Raw genomic sequence first — 20,325 nt, forward strand, 5'->3', positions numbered from 1 at the left:
TCCGTTATCGAAAAATATTCGTATAAGTTTACCATCGAATCGTATATTAAAAAATATATATTCGTATTTTGCTACCGCATCTTACGTAACGTTCAGGGTTCTTATTTCCGTTCCTTTTTTCGCCGTCCGGTACCCTATACCGTCTAACTATCCTAATTTTTTAACTTGCTAAATTCGCGCTATAAATCCTTGGTTTTCTTATTTCGGGGCGTATGGTTACTTTTTACCTTAACCTGGTCAAATGGATACTTTACTAACGCTGGTATCCTGCGTACGTTCGTAAGTACCTGCTTATCTCTTATTTACGGATCCCATACGACCTTAGTCATGGGTATAGGTACCTGGTATCGTTACTTTCGTACATACCAATTTTGGGCTTTGGCTAGCATATAAACCTTACACATATTACGAATATATTCGTACCATAGGAAATTGGGCTGGTAATAACACGCCATAGGGTACTCGTCGCTAAATATAAAAATAACCGCTGGTTCTTTTCGGAATTTAATTTTAATTTCCCAACTGGGCAATTCCTAAATTATATAAATTTCGTAAATTCCGGTCACTAATCGTCGTCGTAAAAAAAAATTATAATAAATTTTTTTATTTAAATAGATTCCGCAATTATTTCGGAAACACTTAACCCAAAAAACATAAATATATTCCGGATATACGGTACTCAATTGGGGGTAATTTCCAAATATCGGTGCTACATATCCTATAAGGTCCCGTTTCTACTGGGCTAAAATATAGCCTGGAAATTATATTAATTAATCGTCCCGGTATAAATCGATTTATTTTTTTTCGTATTTATATGGGTCGTTAACCCCTATTGCATTATATATATTTGGGATTACATTTTTTTCATCGCTGGAACTTTTTCCAAATTCGTCGTTCGACTTTTCGGTTAATGGTTAATTTATTATTTTAATACGGTAAATCTATCCCAATAATTCCGTATCCAATTTTCCTAAAACGTCCGAATTTATAAATTCGGGTAATTTGGCGTTTTATCGGTATAAATTAATTGGTTACCTTATTCCAATAAATATTCGATTTCCTACCGCTAAGGTTCGAATACCTCGGGGTTTTTACGGGTACCAACCTGCGTCGATTTTGGAACTATTATAGGTTATATAATTATCGTTATAACAGGTAATCCAGCTTATTATACTATATTGGTTAGGCTATATCTGGTTATAATTAATAATATTAAATCCTCGTAATTTTTCGGCTTTACCCCTAAAATCAGTGGTAAATCCCGGGGTATTATTATATGCCTTAGGATAATTTCGCGCGATATATCCTGGCTTATTACATTTAAAATATTTGCCATTTTTGGAATTTTTACGAAATTATCGGTACTAAATTGCGTTTAGGTCTATAGGTCCGTTATATATGCCGTACGCGGTATTATATTGGCGAAACGGTTTGGGGTATTAATATTTGCGTCCTATATTAATTTATCGCAAAGCCGGGCCCCATACGCTACGTTTTTCGCGTCGTTCCAATTTTCGTTCGTACAATCGGTTGTCGATTTTAACCGTTAACTCCACATACTTTATTAATATATCGGGTCGTTTTTTTTTAACCAATTCGTCTTTAACTTTTTTTTTAAATCCCGTATAAAAACGTGCCATTAGGGCCTTTTTACCCCATAATAATTTGGCGGTAATTTATCGAAATTTACTGGTATATTTGGATACCGATTTAGTCTGGGTAAAGCGCACCAATTTACGCTTAACCGTACGTTCTTCGTTTAAATTACCGAATGCTCCCCTAAAACATTTTTCAAAATTATTATAATCGTCGAAAATGCGGTTAGTCTCAACCTTACGGTTTTTTTCCTTATTATAATCCAAATAATTTCGCAAGGTTGGTTCGAATCAGGCGAACGCGTCGTTTTTTAAAAATAAGGCTACGTAAATAACCTTATTTGCATCGCTATCGAAATTATCTTCGTTAAAATAAAAATATGCCCGGATTCCCGTAAAAAATCCCTGCAAGGTACCTATAATACTATCGTATAATAATAGTAAAAAATATTTAATATAATTCCTATTAATTCGATTAGCTTATTCGGTTATTCGTTCCTAAAATTATCGATTTTCGGCTTAAAACGTCGCGACCATCTAACGTAAGGCGTTAGCGCTGGCCGGAACGTTGGTAGTAAAGGGGGTCTAAAGGGTGGTTTTGTTAAAAAATATCGTTTCGGCGGTACTATTCGGTATATTTTAAAGCAAAATACTAAACAGGAGCAATTAAAATATTACAATCAAAGTATCGTAATAACCTATTTTTATAATAAAATATAATGGATTAAAATAATTAAACGTCTAATTGGGTAATTGGGGTTTTTAATAACTGGGGGTAAAATTATAATCGTTTTTAAATAAATATTAAAATTAACTAAAATTTAATTACTACTAAATAATCCTAAAATCGAATTTATTTATATAGTAATAAGCGTGTTTTATATAGTCCGTTATCCCTGGTAATAATATATTTGCTATATCGGATATATTAGTAAACGGTTATATTACTCCTATTACTTATTATGGGTGCTATGTGATTTTTGGTACCTATTAATTATAGTACCTTCCTTTGGTCACGTGCGGTTACGTAACCCTTTCCTTATATAATCCTCTTTCTGCCGGTCGGTACCATCCTTGGTTAATTGTCGTCAGGAGGGGTGTAACCCCACCTGGCCTCTCTGGTACCGGCCCAACTGTCTGGTCGTAACATATAATTACTTTTATACTTTTACCACTTTTATTCAAATTTTAAAAAATAAAAATAACAAATTACAAATATGTTAAATAACGTGGGCAATATTAGGGTTATAAATATGTTAATTGCACCATTAAAAAGTCGTTATTTTATTATATATGAGAATAAAATTTGGCCTTAATTGAATAAATGGCTAAATTGTTATTACAGATTAAATATAAACGTCAGATGACCACTTCAGGGGCCTGTCCATTTCCGGGCCACCCGGTCTAGTCTAATCAAGTTTTTAGTTCGTCGATCAATTCCACTGGGGAGCAAACCGGGAATAATCTCTGTTATCCCGGGTAAGATTTGGGAACAGACGGCCTGATTAGGCATGAAATGCTTCGGTAGTTTGGCGGATGCTAATGCCACACCCGGTAACACTTTAGGAATACCTTATCCGTCCACCTTTCCGTTTTCAAATTTTGCTTTTACCGTCAGAAATCCTGACGGAAAGCCAGAAAAAGCCATTACGTTGGATTAAAAGCTGGTATTAAACGCCTTCCAGTACGACCTCGCAGGCGGCAACGCGCAGCTGATTAACGTACATTTCCCCATCCCTCGAATTCCTCTCTAATGACAAAAAGTACCCTTAAACTGGGGCTTTATTTTTCCATATTAACTTTTGTTATAATAATGATTTTTCGAGCTACAAGGCCGTGTATATAAATTTTCAACAAGACACAATTGGTTATGTTGCGTCGGCAACGGAAGCCAGGACCTTATTTTTAAAGTTTTCCAAATATTTACGGCCCCAGGAAATGCCGTAATGGCTAAATCGTAAACCAAATTTTATTTTATTTGGGAAAGCAGCGGGTGTTTTAATGGAGATAATGCTAATTCGCGAATAAAACGCTACTTTACCAACAAACCATCTTATGCGTAAGTTTGCTCAATAGTGCCCCTAATTTAAGAACAGACGAGAATGACAGTTAAGACAGGCTTGGCAGGGGGTTCTGGATTTTTCTTTTTCTTTTTTTTTTCTTCTTTTTTTGATTGACTGACTGACTTGTTCTAGCTGGGTTGTCGGTTTTCTTGGAGACGAAAACCACGAGCTTATCGACGGCATCATCCCTGCAAAACTGGAAAGGATCCTCTCTAACTGGGTAGCGGGGCGTCACCGACAGGATGCAACCCGACCGCAGCAACCTGTCCGGAGTTACGCAAAATTAAAATGTACGTATGTACGATTAAGGATCTTTTTCATCTTGACCGATCGGGTTTCGGGTTTGTCATTTACGGATATTACATTGTGTGGGGGCGGTTGATTTTTGCTAATAACGGATCGGGCCGCCCTTTCCATACAATTTTAAATTTCGGTTAACACACCGATTCATTTTCGATATAATGCCTACTATTATTTTAATTACAACCTCGACCGGCCCAGTTTGGCGCGAAATTATTTGGGGTTGGAAATAAATGTTATAGAAATATTTGGCCAAATTATGCGGTTCGATTCGCTAAGCAAAATTATTAGTTCGGAAATACGAATTGGTTTCCTTAATGGGTTATGGGAAATCGTACAGCTCGTGACCAGGTTAATTAAAAATATCAAATAGGTTTACCCCCTTTTCCCAAACATTACCACATACACACCGCCTGTTGATAGGCCTTTCGTTGTGCTGATCGATCAACAAACGTTGTTATAGGATAAGGTAGGTATATTGTGCATGTTCTATCTAACAGTCTAGAGAAGAGCTTTTGAATGTCCTTTTTCGTCTTATACCATCACTTGAATAAGTGAGTCACGTGTAATTGGCCCGTGCGATCAAACCCGTGACTCATCATTCAATTGATGAATTGAACGCATAAATCCCTATTCCAACACCGCCCCCTTTTAAAAAAAAAACCCACCCAATTTTGTTTTAACCAAACGCACAAAATAGGGTGCTGGCCCTGCCGGGCGCTGCTTTTTTCGTGGATGGTGCCAAAACGAGCCACGTCCGCATCAGCTTCAATTTGGTGGCCGAAAAGCAGATGGATGAGGCGTGTGTGCGTTTTGCGGATTTGGTGAGGTGGCCTTGGAAGACGACAGGGGAGGATAGAGGGACGAGCGACGGCTCCCTCATAACTTCATAATGTATATTGTATGCGGAAGAATCTGTCTTTTTGGATGATGAATAAAATTCAATTAAACCATTATCAATTCCGTCTGCCCCATGCTGCATAAAACATAAAATCAAAACCCTTTGTCCTAGCCTCGTCCAAAACTTCCTCCTTCAGCTCTGGAATCCCCTCAAGATTAAGCACCTGCGCGGCGTGCAACAGGTTGCCAAACATCATATCGATATACTGATAGGTTTGAGACTCCATCTCCTCGCTGGCAGTCTTTCCAATCTTGATCGGGGCCGCCTTGCTGGCCACTTCTGCCAGATCCGCGCCGGCAGCGCCCAGCAGCTCCGTCAAGCGGCCGCCCTGCGTCGGGTCCATGCCCATGTCCCGCACGCACTTCCCCATGGTCTTGTACAGCCGCTCGTGAGGCATGTCGGCCTCGCCCACCGGGTCTATGCTCATGGCTGCGTCCGAGAGCTGCAGCCAACCGCCGGGCTTGACCAGGCGGGCCAACCTGGCCACCAGCCGCGGCGCCTCGTCTCCAGGGCTCATCATTAGGCAGGAGCCCATGTGCACCAGGTCGAACGAGGCCTCCCACTCTTCCGGGAACGGGTTTTTGAAGCTGTGCAGCTCGATCGAGATGCCCGGCGCGCAGTCTGGATACGGCGCGATGTCGGTCCCCTGCAGCGTGGCGGTGGCCCGCGCCGACGGGGTCATCGACTCCTGCACCATGGAAAGCCAGCGGCCAGTCCCGGCGCCGACGTCGAGGATGCGGAGGTTGGGTTGGGAAAGGTCAACCGGGGCTTGGACGAGGCCTCCCAGGGCGTGGGAGATTAGGCCCAGCTGGCTGAAGAGGCGTGCCGACTCCTTCTCGGTGCGGAGAACCGGGTAAGTGTCCCCTTCTATCTTGGACATGGCATTAGGCGGTACTTGTGAGTTGGCAGCTGCCATTTCTTTTTTCTGACTGTATTGATGAAGTCCGTGGAAGGGGTATAGGGTAAGAAAGGATGTTTCGGAGGGGATGTGGTGAAAAATCGTGTTGTATTGGTCTTTTGTTCAAGCGTGATGTTTCAGCAGTTAGATAGCTTCTCAAAAGTTGGCATGGCTTCACACATGAACAGCGCCCCTTATCAGTGGTGAATGTTTTGTTCTGTCATGTCAGATCTCCCCCTATTCTTCTCAAGACTGGGGCCCTGTGGTCATGCGCGGAACGAACCAGCTGCATGCAGGGTCATGACACCGACCGCTGTCCGACTGCTGCCCGACCGCTGTGCCTCACGAGATTTTTCTTATTTGTTTTGGTTATATCCGCTCAAAATGGATCTCTGTCCAGACCGCCATGCTCGAGGTCGAAAACTCTAATAGTCGATGGCCGCTCGTGTTTTACCTAGTATGATGCATGTTTAAACATGGTGGGACCGTGAGCAATTTACATGACTATTGCACCCTTACTTACACTGTCCCTGCCTTGTCCAGGTCACTGCACGATACAAGGGTTTGCTTCAATATTCCGATCTGTAGCATTGTTTCCCACCGGACAGTTCGGAATTGCATCTGTGTTGATAGGAGTCAGACCCGTAATAAAGGGTGCTCAACCCAGGAGTGAGATTAGAACGAACGAGGCGGGTTTGGATTGCACTTTGTTATGACCAGCAATCATCATCTCCTAGCTGCCAAACAAAAGTAAAAAAAGAAAAAATACAAGTCATCATCATGCAGGTAGCGGTAAGATTGCAGCATAGGTTCCTTGCCTATCCTAGTCTCTTGGCCGCACTTGAGCATACAGCCAACAACACCAAAGAGTCCATTCTGGTCTACCCGTTGCACGACATTACAAACCCCGAGAGTGCCCACCGGGTGAGCTACAGGCAGCTCTTGCAGACGGCCAAAAGCCACGCCAGATCACTCCGGGCCAAAATCGAGTCCCTGGGCGGGACCATCCCCCAAGTCACCGACGGTTCTCCGCAGCCCATTGTGGTGATCCACTTTGAGCATGTCCTCGATACTATCGAATGGTACTGGGCAGTGCTCCTCTGGGGCGGCATCCCCGCCATAACGAGCCCGGGGTTTCTGGGTCACGACCAGGCGGATGCCGACGCGCAGCTGGCTCACCTCGGGGCAACGCTCGGTGCTTCCCGGTGCTTCTGCCTCACGCGACGTGCCTTGATGGGACCATATCTGGGACAGAGGGGGTCTCAAAAGTTGAGGGCGGTTGCAGTAGAAGATTTGCTGTCGGACAGTGATGGCAAAACCGAAGAGAGTGGGAGTGGTTATCATACATGGCGTGATAATGCCGACCACCTTGAGGGGCAGCACGACCCAGACGCAATCGCAGCCATCATGTTTACATCCGGAAGCAGCGGCAACGCAAAAGCTGTCCCCATCACCCACCAACAGATACTGACAGCCTGCGCTGGCAAGGACGAAAGCGCCCAACTGAAATTCCCCGACAGTCCGTTCCTTTCCTGGGTGAACATGGACCACGTCGCCAACCTGGTACACTGCCACCTGTTTGCCATCATCGCGGGTGTGTCTCAGGTCCACGTGCACGCCGCCGACGTCACTGCCGACCCAGTGCAGTTCCTCAACATCCTCAGCAGGCACCGTGTATCGCGGACGTTTGCGCCCAATTTCCTCCTCGCCAAGCTGCGGCGGCTCGTCGAGGCCGGCCGGGCGCCGCATCTCGACCCGGACCTCAATCTCGAGGCGCTATATCTAGACACGGGCGGTGAGGCAAACGTCGTCGAGGTATGCGTGGCGGTGCAGGAGATACTGAGCAGATATGGAGCGCCGGACAACGTGATCAATCCGTCGTTTGGCATGACCGAGACGTGCGCTGGTTGCATTTTCAACAGCAGCTGTCCCGGCTACGACGTCGGACAGGGGTTGGAATTTGCATCGCTGGGGAGGCCGATGCCAGGGGTGTTGGTGCGCATCGCCGCTATGGACACAGATGACGGCAATGGCAACAGCAACATGGCCACATCAACATCAAGTGTCGTCACCGCAGGTCCAGGCGAGAGAGGCCATCTCGAGGTGACGGGCCCGGTCCTGTTTAAAGGCTACTTTGGCAACCCTGAAGCAACCAAGGCGGCCTTTACCAGCGACGGCTGGTTCCGCACCGGCGACTTGGCATACCTCGACGAGGCCGGCAGCCTGCACCTCAAGGGGCGCACCAAGGAGCTCATCAACATCAACGGCGTCAAGTACCTGCCCTACGAGCTTGATTCTGCCCTGGATCAGGCAGAGATCCCCGGCGCAACTCCAGCCCACTTCTGCTGCTTCAGCACCCGAGACCCCGGCATGGACACTGAGGCCGTAGTGGTGCTCTACCAACCTTGCACCCACCCCGGCTTTGTCGACGACGAAGACGCGGCTCTGTTCGACACCCAAGAACGCATCGGAGAGGTGATTGCGCTGCGCACGCGCTCGCGGCCGCGCGTGGTCGGTCTCGATGCAGTGCTGATGCAAAAGTCAACGCTGGCCAAGCTGTCGCGGGCCAAGCTGCAGTCCGCGTTTGAGCGCGGCGAGTTTGCGGCGCAGCGGAGCAGGCACGAGGCGGCGGTGCGGCGGTACCGGCTCAAGATGCGCGGGGAGCCGGCCGACGACCGCGAGGAGGCGCTTCTGGAGCTGATCCGCGAACAGCTGGAACTGCGCCCCGAGGACGACTTTGCCGTCAACGACTCGATCCTCTCGTACGGCGCCACCTCGATGGACCTGATGGCGCTCAAGTTCCGCATTAACAACGACCGGTCCGGCAGGCTGGGCCTCGTCCGCCGCGTCGAGCTGCTGGACCTGATCCGCAACCCGACGGCCCGCGGCCTGGCCACCCGCATTCAGACCCTGGCCGCCGATGCCGACAAGAGAGACGGTAGCACCAGCAGCAGCAGCAGCTACGACCCGGTGGTGGTGTTGCAGCCGCGCGGGTCCAAGCCGCCGCTGTGGATGGTACACCCTGGCGTGGGCGAGGTGCTGGTGTTTGTGGCGTTGGCCAGACACCTCACGGACCGGCCGCTGTACGCGTTCCGGGCGCGCGGCTTCGAGCCCGGCGAGAAACCCTTTGGCAGCCTGGAGGAGTTGGTGCGGGTATACCATGGCGCGGTCAAGGCGCGGCAGCCACGCGGGCCCTACGCGATAGCCGGGTATTCGTTCGGCGGCATGGTGGCGTTCGAGGTGGCCAAGGTGCTCGAGGCGGGCGGCGACGAGGTCCGCGTGTGCGCGCCCTTCAACCTGCCACCGCACATCAAGTGGCGCATGCGGGAGCTGGTGTGGGACGAGTGCGTGATGCACCTGTTTTACTTTGTCGAGCTCATGACCGAGGAGGGCATCTACGCCCACAAGGAGGCCATCTGCCAGCGGGCGTACTCCGACAGCCCCGGCGGGAGGCTCGAGGCCATCCGCTACATCAAGCCGTACTGCGACCAGGCGCGGTGGAAGGATCTGGGGCTTAGCGAGAAGGACTACTTGCACTGGGTTAATATCGCGTCCAGCATGCAGGCCTTGGCCGTCGACTACGAGCCGTCGGGCAGCGTGCGGAGCATGGACTTGTTTGTGGCCGATCCGCTCAGCCACGTCGCCAAGAACCGGGAAGATTGGATCAACGGCAGGTTGTCGGCGTGGAAGGACTTTGTGAAGGGGGGCGACGTGAGGTTTCATAACGTCGACGGTGCCCATTACACCATGTTGAACCCAAAGTTTGTTAATGTCTCGTCTTTTGCCGAAAAGCTGAGGAGTGTTTTGGCGGAAAGAGGAATGTGAAATGGGGACCTTGGAGTATTTTGATATGATAACCCTTTTTTGTGCAATATTGGCGAAGCTAAAGGTTTTGGCTTTTATTGCGTTTATAGGGGCTTTTCATATCCTGCATTATTCGCAAGTGTGATATTGAAGGGATATACATTTAGAACTAAATGTTATACCATGAATTAGCATTCTCGACCGACGGCACCGTCAAGCTCTGGGACCCGGCAATAGGCGCCTGCACTGCAGCGCTCGAGGGTTATACTCAAACTTTTATCATTTGATGATACAGCTTCGTACCTCTAAACGGATTTTGTTACGATACTACTTACTGAACATCCCGCTGGTACTGTAGCTACGCCTCAAACTAATTCACAGTGCCATAACGTCAAGGGTGTTGGCTGCAATGGCAGCTGGATCACTTGCAATGGGCAAAATTAGCTGTACCTGCCTCCTAAATACCGACCAGGGCATTTAGCAACGGTAGGATCAGTGGTAGCTTCGGGCTTCACAAATTACAGTCTAATGCGATAATAACGCAAATTTGTATTCGATATTTATCTTTTCAAAATATCCAAAATGACAAGGTTGCTTCCGCTGGAAGGAATTCAAATTCCCACTCTACCCTATGCCCGTTTTTGGAATATTTTGCGATAAATTGGCCTGCACATTTGCAAAAAAAAACAAAACCTGTGGACGAAATATTATTGTTCGTAGGCTCGCAAGCTTACGTACAATGCATTGCGTGGTAGGCTTAATTAAATGAGTGAGAACATTATACCTCTGCAATTCGGATATATTCGGTCTATCTTCTAAGTCGTGCGACTACATTTCAATATTCACCGCCAGGTGAAAAGTCTTCATGCGGTCCGTGCTCCCTGCTTAGTCACCCAATCGCCGGGACCACAACTCCGGCCCGTCTATTCCTCCTTTCCTGCGCGCGCGCGAGTGAGGCTATTCCAACACGTATATTTATTATTAATATAAAAAAACAACCGGTGTTTATTTATAAGCAGATATGCGAATGGATAAATTACGTGTGGAGCCACGTAATTTCAAAATACGTAGTAGAGATTTTAACAGATCTTTATTGGATTATAAATAATTATAAACAGTTAATTACTATATATGAAAATACCATTTTAATTTGTTATATTGTTTTTACCGAACGCAGCGATCACTTTATTCCTATTCACAATTTATGTTTTTTTTTTTTTTTCATCTTTTTTTCATCAAAATCCTAGGCGTATGGGAGATTCCATGTCCACTTTCCCATTTCCCGACAATGATTTCTAGATTCCTCGCCATCACGATGATAAGAAGATGGCAATTAAGCTGATCTCTGGATGTTAATGCACCTGTTGAGGCGCATCATTATACAAAGCAACGCGTCATGCCTCCCTCGTACGATTTGAATATGGAGAATAGGCCACTTTGGATCCCCAATTAATAAAAACGACTAGCTATCTTCGATGTCTACTTTGGAGCGTCATGAACATTTGGCGTTGCCCTATTTTGGTTTCAGCTTTTGACCAAAGAAAGAAGAACAGATAAAACGTGCCAAATTGTCTAGCGCAGAACTGGAGCACATACGAGAATGTAAAACTGTATCACCGAAGTAGTTGACCAAGAACTGCTCCTTGATGCCTTGATAACTTCCCCCTCTGTTGAAAAAGAAAAAGAGAAAAAAAAAAACCAGACTTTTTAGCCCATCGCAAAGGCGTCCCAACGCACTCCGATGTAAGAGAAGTTTGCTGAACCGTGCCAAGATTTCATAACCGTCTAGATTATCTTGCATGTCGATGATCAATTCTGTCTATTGCCTGTTACGACCAGATAGTTGGGCCGGTACCAGAGAGGCCAGGTGGGGTCACACCCCTCCTGACGACACTCGCCCAGAAGAAATACCGACCGGCAGAACAACGATTACCTAAGGGCAAAGCCACGAAATCTCACGTAACCTCACGTAACGGCCAAGGGAATGGATCTCTATGATCTGTAAAATCTCAATTGAGAATCACAGATCAAACAAATTAAAAAAAATTACATTTGGAATATAATCTATATAAGTCACGCTTATTACCATATAAATAAATTCGATTTTAGAATTGCTTAGCAGCAATCAAACTTTAATTAACCTTAATATTTACTTAAAAACGATTATAATTTTACCCCCAATTATTAAAAACCCCAATTACCCAATTAAACGTTTAATTGTTTTAACCCATTATATTTTACCATAAAAATAGGTTACCCCGATACCTTAATCGTAACATTTTAATTATTCCTGTTTAATACTTTGCTTTAAAATATACCGAACAATACCGCCGAAATAATATTTTCCAACAAAACCACCCTTTAAACCCCCTTTATTACCAACGTTCCGGCCAACGCTAACGCCTTACGTTAAATAGTCGCGACGCTTTAAACCGAAAATCGACAATTTTAAGAACGAATAACCGAATAAACTAATCGAACTAATAAAAACCATATTAAATACTTTTTACCATTATTATACGATAATACCACAGGCACCTTACAGGGATTTTTTACAAAAACCCGGACATACCTTTATTTTAACGAAAATAATTTCGATAACGATACAAATAAGGTTACCTACGCAATCTCGCTTTTAAAAAACGACGCGCTCGCCTAATTCAAACCAACTTTGCAAGACTACTTAAACCATAATAAGGAAAAAAAACCGTAAAGCTAAAACTAACCGTATTTTCGACAATTATAACAATTTCGAAAAATGCTTTAAGAAAGTATTCGATAATCCAAACGAAAAACGTACGGTTAAACGTAAACTGGTACGCTTTACCCAGACCAAATCGGCATTTAAATATGCCAGTAAATTTCGACAAATTACCGCCAAACTACCATAGGGCAAAAAAGCCCTAATGGCACGCTTTTATACGGGACTTAAAAAAAAAGTTAAAAACGAACTGGTTAAAAAAAAACGACCCGATATATTAGCAAAATATATGAAATTAGCGGTTAAGATCGATAACCGACTATACGAGCGAAAATTGGAACGACGCGAAGGACGTAGCGTATAGGGCCCAACTTTGCGACAAACCAATACAGGACGCAAATACCAATACCCCAAACCGTTTCGCCAATACAATACCGCGTACGGTACATATAACGGATTTATAGACCTAAACGCAATTTAATACCGATAACCTCGTAAAAACCCCAAAAATGGCAAATATTTTAAGTGCAACAAACCAGGATATATCGCGCGAAACTGTCCCGAAGCCCATAACGGCACTTCAGAATTTGCCACGGATTTTAGGGGCAAAGCCGAAAAACCACGAAGATTTAATACCACCAATTATAACCAAATATAACCTAACCAACATAATATAATAAATTGGACCACTTATTATAACGACAACTATATAACCTACAATAATTCCAAAATCGACGTAAGCTAATACCCGTAAAAACCCCGAAATATTCGAACCCTAGCGGTAGGAAATCGAATACTTATTGGAATAAGGTAACCAATTAACTTATACCGACAAAACGCCAAATTACCCGAACTTATAAATTCGGACGCCTTAGGAAAATCGGATACGGAACTATTGGGATAAACCCACCGTATCAAAATAACAAATCAACCATTAACCGAAAAATCAAATAACGATACTGGAAAAAATTCCAACGATAAAAAAGACGTAACCCCAAACATATATAATATAACAGGGGCCAACGACCCGTACAAATACGAAAAAAAACAAATCGACTTATACCGAAACGACCAATTAATACAATTTTTAGGCTATACCTTAATCCAACAAAAACGGGACCTTACAAGATATATAACACCGACATTTGGAAATTACCCCAAATTAAATACCGTACATCCGGAATACACCCACGTCTTTTGGGCAAAATATTTTAAAAACAATTGCGGAATCTATTTAAACAAAAAGATTTACCACAATTTTTTCCTACGACGACAATTAATAACCGGAATTTACGAGATTTATATAATTTAAGAATTACCTAATTGGAAAATTAAAATTAAATTCCGAAACGAACCAGCGGTTATTTTCACACCTAACGACGAATACCCCATAACGTACTGCTACCAGCCCAATTTCCCATAGTACGAATATATTCGCAATATATATAAAATCCATATATTAACCAAAATCCAAAATTGGCATATACGAAAATAACGATACCAGGTACCTGCACCTATAATTAAAGTCGTATGGGACCCGCAAATAAAAAATAAACAGGCACCTACGAACGCACGTAGAATACCAGTGCCAACAAAACACCCATTTAACCAGGTTAAGGTAAAAAATAATTATACGCCCCGAAATAAAAAAACCAAGGACCTATAACGCGAGTTTAGCAATTTAAAAAATTAGGACAGCCAGACGGTATAGGGCACCGGACGGCGAAAAAAAGAACGGAAATAAAAACCTTAAACGTTACGTAAAATACGGTAGTAGAATACGAATATATATTTTTTAATATACGATTTAATAGTAAACCTATACGAACATTTTTCGATAATGGAATATAAAATAATTATATATTCCCAAAAATCGTAAAGGAACGACGGATACCTTGGCAATAAAAGAAAAAATTATACCAGTTGTAAACTATAGAAAGAAAGGTAATTTTATACGGGAACGGTATTATCGAAATAAAAACCGTACATTTTTGGATGGAAAATTACGGACGAAAGGAACGAATTATTTTGGATATTACGGAAATAGGGGATAAGAATATAATCCTAAAAATTCTTTAGTTTAGGAAAAATAATTTCCGGATAAATTGGATAATAGGCCAAATCCAATGGAAAAAATATTTAATTATTAAACGATCTCCTATTTGGAAAAGTTTATATAGGAAACGTAAAGTACGAATAGACCGACCAAAATAAATGGCGTATTTATAAGAAGGACGACCAACCCCGGAGCCAATATTAGAAGAAAAACGATTATTTACAAATTAAAACCGATCCAATTATATAATATTAAAATAAAAATAAACTAATAATATACCAGACGAATACCGAATATACGAACGATTATTTAACCTAAAATTCGAAACGGGATTACCGGAATATAATCCATTCGACCACGAAATACTATTAAAGGAGGGAATATAACCCAAATTTTACAAAATATACGGTTTAAACCCCATACAAATAGAGGTATTCGACCAATATTTAGAAGAAAACTTTAAAAAAAGATATATTAAACCATCGATAGCGTTAATAGAATACCCTATCCTTTTCGTACCAAAGAAAAACGGAAAATTACGATTATGCGTAGATTACAGACAATTAAACGATATTATTATAAAAAATTATTACCTACTTCCATTAATAGGAGAATTCCGAGATATATTTTACCAAATATAATAGTTTACAACATTAGACTTTAAAAGAATATACAATTTAATCCGTATAAAGGAAGGCGAAAAGTGGAAAATAACATTTCGCACCAGGCGTAGATATTTCGAGTACCTCGTAATGCCTTTCGGCTTTACCAACGCCCCAGCAACCTTCCAAACCATAATTAACCATGTTTTTAGGGAATGTTTAAACATTTTTGTTATTATTTACCTGGACGATATCCTTATTTTTTCCAAAATATTGGACGAATATAAGCAATACGTCCACACAGTTTTACAAAAATTACAAAACGCCAAACTTTTAGTTAAACCCGAAAAATGTATTTTCTATAACAAATAAATTAATTTTTTAGGATATATTATCGCTCCTGAACGTATTAGGATGAAAATTTCGAAAATATAAACCGTAAAGGAATAGCCCCGACTATAGAACGTAAAGGACGTTCGGGCATTCCTCGGATTCGTAAACTTTTACAGAAGATTTATCAAAGGATATGGTGCGATCGCCACCCCATTTACCAATATGATAAAAAAAGATTTAGAGTTCCGGTGGACGGAATAAGCATAACAGGCATTCGAAGAGTTACGAGACGTAATAGCTAAGGAACCTATCCTAAGGATACCAGATTTAACGTAATTTTTCGAAGTCGAGACCGACGTATTGGATTATGCGATTGGAAGATAATTCGGATAGCGAGACGAAAAAGGACGGTTACACCCTTATACCTTTTTTTTTCAGAAGTTGTACGGACCAAAATTAAATTACCAAATCTATGATAAAAAATTTATAGCCATTATTCGAACATTCGAAAAATGGAAACTACAATTATTTGGAATTAAATACGAGGTGTTAGTTTATACGGACCATAAAAATTTAACCCACTTTACCATTAGTAAAATGTTAAACAAACGACAAATTAAATGGTTAGAATTCCTGTTAAAATTCCATTTTAAAATTATTTACCGAAAAGGAATAGAAAACGGTAGGGCTAACGCCCTTAGCCGGAAACCAAACCACGAAAATATAGTACCAAAGGAAACGCGGGTTATTTTTACGATAGACGAAAACGGAAACCTTTTACCAGCGTACCGAAGCCTGATAATAATAAATACGGTGATTACGCCAGAAAAAATACGGAAAATTTACGGAAATAAAGCCCACGGATACCAAAGAATTTCCAAAATATGGAAACGGTTAAAATAATATTATAATTTCCAAGAAATACGATAAAAAATACGAAAAGCCATTAAGGATTGCGAACTTTGTGCCAAAAGCAAATCCGCAAAATATAAACCTTACGGATTATTGCAACCTTTACCAGCCCCTAGCAAGGCTTGGTAGACTATTATAATGGATTTTATCGTTAAATTACCACTTTCGGAAGAATTATTTATAAAAACGAAATATGATAATATATTAATTATAATGGATAAATTTATTAAATACGCCTATTTCCTATTATATAAAAAAAGTAGCAACGCCGAGGAAATTGCCTATATATTTTTACGAATAATTGTTAGCAATTATAAATTTCCAAAAAGCATCGTTACGGATAAAAACAAGCTTTTTACATTAAAATTCTGGAAATTTTTGATGGAATAATTCGGAATAAACTATAAACTATTAATAACGTTTTATCCCCAGATAAACGGACAAACAAAACGAGCCAATTAGACATTAAAATAATATTTAAGGTGCTATATAAACTACAAGTAAAATAATTGGGTACGATTATTACCCACAGTATAATTCGCCTATAATAGCTTAAAAAACGAAAATACCAAGACAACCCTATTTTATACCAATTATGGATTTAACCCTACAACGTATAGAAAACTAAAAATTACGATTACGGTACCGCGAGCCGATAAACAAACGAACGAATTACGATAATTATACGAAAAATTCCAACAGGAATTAAAGTTTATACGAAAAAGAATAATGAAATACGCCAATTAATATCGGATAAAGGAACTATTTTTCGAGGAGGGAGATAGCGTTTACCTTATTCGACGTAATATTAAAATACAAAGACCTAATAGCAAATTCGATTTTAAGAAATTTGGACCTTTTAAAATTAATAAGAAAATTAACGATACCAATTATAAACTATTATTACCAAATATTATAAAAATTTACCCCATATTTTACGTATTATTATTGGAGCCGGTACCACACGGTACCAATATATAAAAAACGATCGAAATTAACGCAAAATAAATTTACGACGTTAAACGAATATTCGACTATAGACGAAATTACGGTAAAATAAAGTATTTTGTTAAATGGGAAAATTATAGGTATAAAAAAAACATTTGGGAACCTTTTAACCATTTCCAAAATTGCCAAAAACCGTTCCGCCAATACTATTAGGAATTGGATTTGCGAGCAAATTAGCCAAAAAAAAAAGGACGACCTAAAAAAATACCATTTACCATTTCCAAAAATTAAAAACCGACCAGGATTCGAAATTATATTACCAAACGAATTTACAAAAAAATTATTAATATATAATATAAAACAGGAAATATTAAGAAATAATTAATTAACGAAATATTACGTAAAAACATTTATTTTATCCAATAACGAAAGATTTAAAGGACCCATCGGGAAAATCGAATCCCAAATAAAATTGGAATCCGGAAAAAGCGATTTTAGGGATATTTTAAGAAGGACTTCGGCCGATCGCCGACGCTCCTCCTGTTTTACCTCTTTACGTTTTACCCGATCCAATTCCTCCAAATTATTAATTCCGCGAAATATAGCTCGCATTATTTTTTCAAACCACAATTTTTTTTATTTCCGCAAACGAAACAATTTTAATTATTTTTCCTAAATCCTTTACTGTTCCGCCAAAATATCCTCCTCCAAAGCTTTAATTTCCGTATCCAATTTCGAATATTACCGACCGATATTACGCAATTGGGCGTTAAATACCCCCAATACGTCGTAACCAAACCGATTAACACGAAAGTATTTAATGCAACGAAAAAAGTCTTGCGGCGAAATAACGCAACGCACCATACCGCGCAACTTACAATAAAAATAAAAAGGTATATCCACGGAATAAGGAAGGAAAAACGCAAAAAAAGCGTGGCGACGTTCCGTCGACGAGCGACCAAATTTTAATTTAACGACGCGATTAAATATGGCGCAAAAAAAAAAGAGAATTAGTAAAAAAGGAACGAAACCAAAAACAAGGATCAGGGGAATACAAATTATTTAAAGGCCAAAAAGATTTGGCCAAAAAAAAGGAAACCTAATATTACGACCAGATAATTGGGCCGGTATTAGAGAGACCAGGTGGGGTCACACCCCTTTTAACGATATTCGCCCAGAAAAAATACCGACCGGCAGAATAACGATTATTTAAAAGCAAAGCTACGAGATTTTACGTGACCTTACGTAACGGCCAAGGGAATGGATTTTTATAATTTGTAAAATTTTAGTTGAAAATTACAAATCAAACAAATCAAGAAAAATTACATTTGGAACATAGTTTATATAAGTCACGCTTATTACCATATAAATAGATTCGATTTTAGGATTGCTTAGTAGCAATTAAACTCTAGTTAACCTCAATACTTACTTGAGAACGATCATAACTTCACCCCCAGTCATTGAGAACCCCAGTTACCCAGTCAGACGCTCAGTTGCTTCAACCCACTGTACTTTACCATAAAAACAGGTTACCCCGATACCTTGATCGTAATATTGCCGTTATTATGTCAGTCTCAAAATACTGCTGAACAGACCATCGCAATGAGGCACTAACCACTCATTTATCCTCGATAGGTTCAAGACTAAACACATCCGGGCGGTTGGTCCGAATTTTGGCAAGCTCTGTAGCTTGCTCGGCCATCGATTCAGAACCGAGTCAAATCCCCTTGATGGGCTGACCAAGACTTATTGCAGGGCAGGTATTTGATGCCTACCTTACCTAGCCTAGATACCCTCAACTAAAGCCAAGACGTCATCAAGTGCACTATAGGCCAGAACGACATGATCGATGGTGGTGAAGTCGCTCGCTGGGAATCTGTGCAGCGTAGAGGTAAATATCCTCAAGAACGCGCGCATTTGCCGGGCTTCGAGGATTATAGTGCCTCTTTGAATCGCTCGGGTCGCGATCTGGAGGTCATCTGCGGTGATGACGTGACCGTGTTCCCAAACAGCTGGGAACTTGGTGGTTAACTCGTCGACCATTGTCTCCTAGACAGGATCGTCTGCAGCAGGAAGAAGCTGCCAGTTTTCGTCATCTCCGTAGTTTCCCTCCACCTTCAGCATCTCATATGTGGCTGGACACTCAGTCTCGATAGTGACTGCAGGTCTCGTATGCGTCTGCCTCACCACAGCCCTGCCAAATATATCGTTGTGTGCAAGCTTTCTGCATGCTGGCCCACACAATCGTCCGCTGCGCTTTAGGAATGATGAAGTCGTCCCTGAAATCGCTGAATATAAAAGCCTCTTGGTATTTCATTTTATGGGCAACGAGAAGCCCGGATTCTCTGTTTATGGCATACATTCTGCCACTTCCTTTATAAACCTAGAAGAAGCGCATGGATTAGTTTTTGTCATGTTCATGCTCATAAACTGTGAACGTATAAGTGGTCGAAGACTAACCCGACCAACTCTAACGGCATCAGTGCTGCTCTCCGCTGTAGCAGCGGTCAAGAGTCTCTGGTCTGCCAGTCTTGAGTTAATCGAGGTCGCAGTAGCTCGCTTCTCTGCTTCGGCGCTAGATTGCGGTGGCTTCAAGCCAATGACGAGAATCTCAATTCCTTCATCACCACCGAGCTCTGTGAGGGCGGGATCCAGTGCTTCGAGTGCCTTGCTTGTCAGTGCAGACACTCTGACGACTGTGCCTTTGGTTGCCTTCTCGATAGCCGAGAGCTTGTAGGCACGCCCTTTAATGGAGAATTCGTAGTCCTCTGGATTCGCCATAGTGGCCATCATGAGATGTTATGTGAGCTGGAGACTCGCTATTATGCCGGAAGAACAGGAATCTAGTGACAGAACACGGTAGGTATGCGGGACGGGTGTGTGTCTTTTGCAAGTTTTGCCAAGGGTTTATTTGTAGCCTGGGACACCTTCAAAGCTAGCAACGTAACGTATGTCTGACTACAAGATCTCGAAACAGCTGTAACAAGGACTAGAGTGTAGTGGGCCATGCTCAAGTCAATGGTTTTGTTTGCCAGCCCGGTGGCCTCTGAGACGAATAGAATGATCAGGCGTCTGACAAACCTTGGTGTTTTAGTCCTGGACCCAGCGGAAACCCACAGCTCAGCGTAGGGAACTTGGCAAGGAAGAGAGATGAATGAAGGACACGAAGAACACGCAAGTTAGTTGGAGTAAAGTTGAACAGATCAAGGTTG

At 42.0% G+C, this 20,325-nt stretch overlaps 6 protein-coding genes across 6 annotated transcripts; 4 read left to right on the plus strand and 2 right to left on the minus strand.

The window, feature by feature from the left end:
* Positions 1-3,541: 3,541 nt before the first annotated feature.
* Positions 3,542-4,040, plus strand: PgNI_09494 (uncharacterized protein; the record flags this gene model as incomplete). Its single annotated transcript, XM_031129476.1, has 2 exons — positions 3,542-3,552; positions 3,791-4,040. 2 exons carry the CDS (start codon positions 3,542-3,544, stop codon positions 4,038-4,040), a joined length of 261 nt encoding a protein of 86 aa, XP_030977398.1.
* Positions 4,041-4,217: 177 nt separating this feature from the next.
* Positions 4,218-4,851, plus strand: PgNI_09495 (uncharacterized protein; the record flags this gene model as incomplete). Its single annotated transcript, XM_031129477.1, has 2 exons — positions 4,218-4,309; positions 4,659-4,851. 2 exons carry the CDS (start codon positions 4,218-4,220, stop codon positions 4,849-4,851), a joined length of 285 nt encoding a protein of 94 aa, XP_030977397.1.
* Positions 4,852-4,914: 63 nt separating this feature from the next.
* Positions 4,915-5,775, minus strand: PgNI_09496 (uncharacterized protein; the record flags this gene model as incomplete). The annotated part of the gene is made up of 1 exon (XM_031129478.1): positions 4,915-5,775. One exon carries the CDS (start codon positions 5,773-5,775, stop codon positions 4,915-4,917), a length of 861 nt encoding a protein of 286 aa, XP_030977623.1.
* PgNI_09497 (uncharacterized protein) lies at positions 5,255-5,964 on the plus strand (the record flags this gene model as incomplete). The annotated part of the gene is made up of 2 exons (XM_031129479.1): positions 5,255-5,712; positions 5,910-5,964. The coding sequence occupies 2 exons, from the start codon at positions 5,255-5,257 to the stop codon at positions 5,962-5,964; spliced, it is 513 nt and encodes a 170-aa protein (XP_030977395.1).
* Positions 5,965-6,537: 573 nt separating this feature from the next.
* On the plus strand, positions 6,538-9,582 carry PgNI_09498 (uncharacterized protein; the record flags this gene model as incomplete). The annotated part of the gene is given in 2 exon segments (XM_031129480.1): positions 6,538-6,549; positions 6,562-9,582. 2 exon segments carry the CDS (start codon positions 6,538-6,540, stop codon positions 9,580-9,582), a joined length of 3,033 nt encoding a protein of 1,010 aa, XP_030977401.1.
* A 9,674-nt stretch (positions 9,583-19,256) lies between these two features.
* Positions 19,257-19,894, minus strand: PgNI_09499 (uncharacterized protein; the record flags this gene model as incomplete). The annotated part of the gene is made up of 2 exons (XM_031129481.1): positions 19,257-19,496; positions 19,574-19,894. The coding sequence occupies 2 exons, from the start codon at positions 19,892-19,894 to the stop codon at positions 19,257-19,259; spliced, it is 561 nt and encodes a 186-aa protein (XP_030977396.1).
* Between the last annotated feature and the right edge of the window lie 431 nt (positions 19,895-20,325).

This window comes from Pyricularia grisea (assembly GCF_004355905.1).
Source record: "Pyricularia grisea strain NI907 chromosome Unknown Pyricularia_grisea_NI907_Scaffold_7, whole genome shotgun sequence".
Classification (NCBI taxonomy): Eukaryota; Fungi; Ascomycota; class Sordariomycetes; order Magnaporthales; family Pyriculariaceae; genus Pyricularia; species Pyricularia grisea.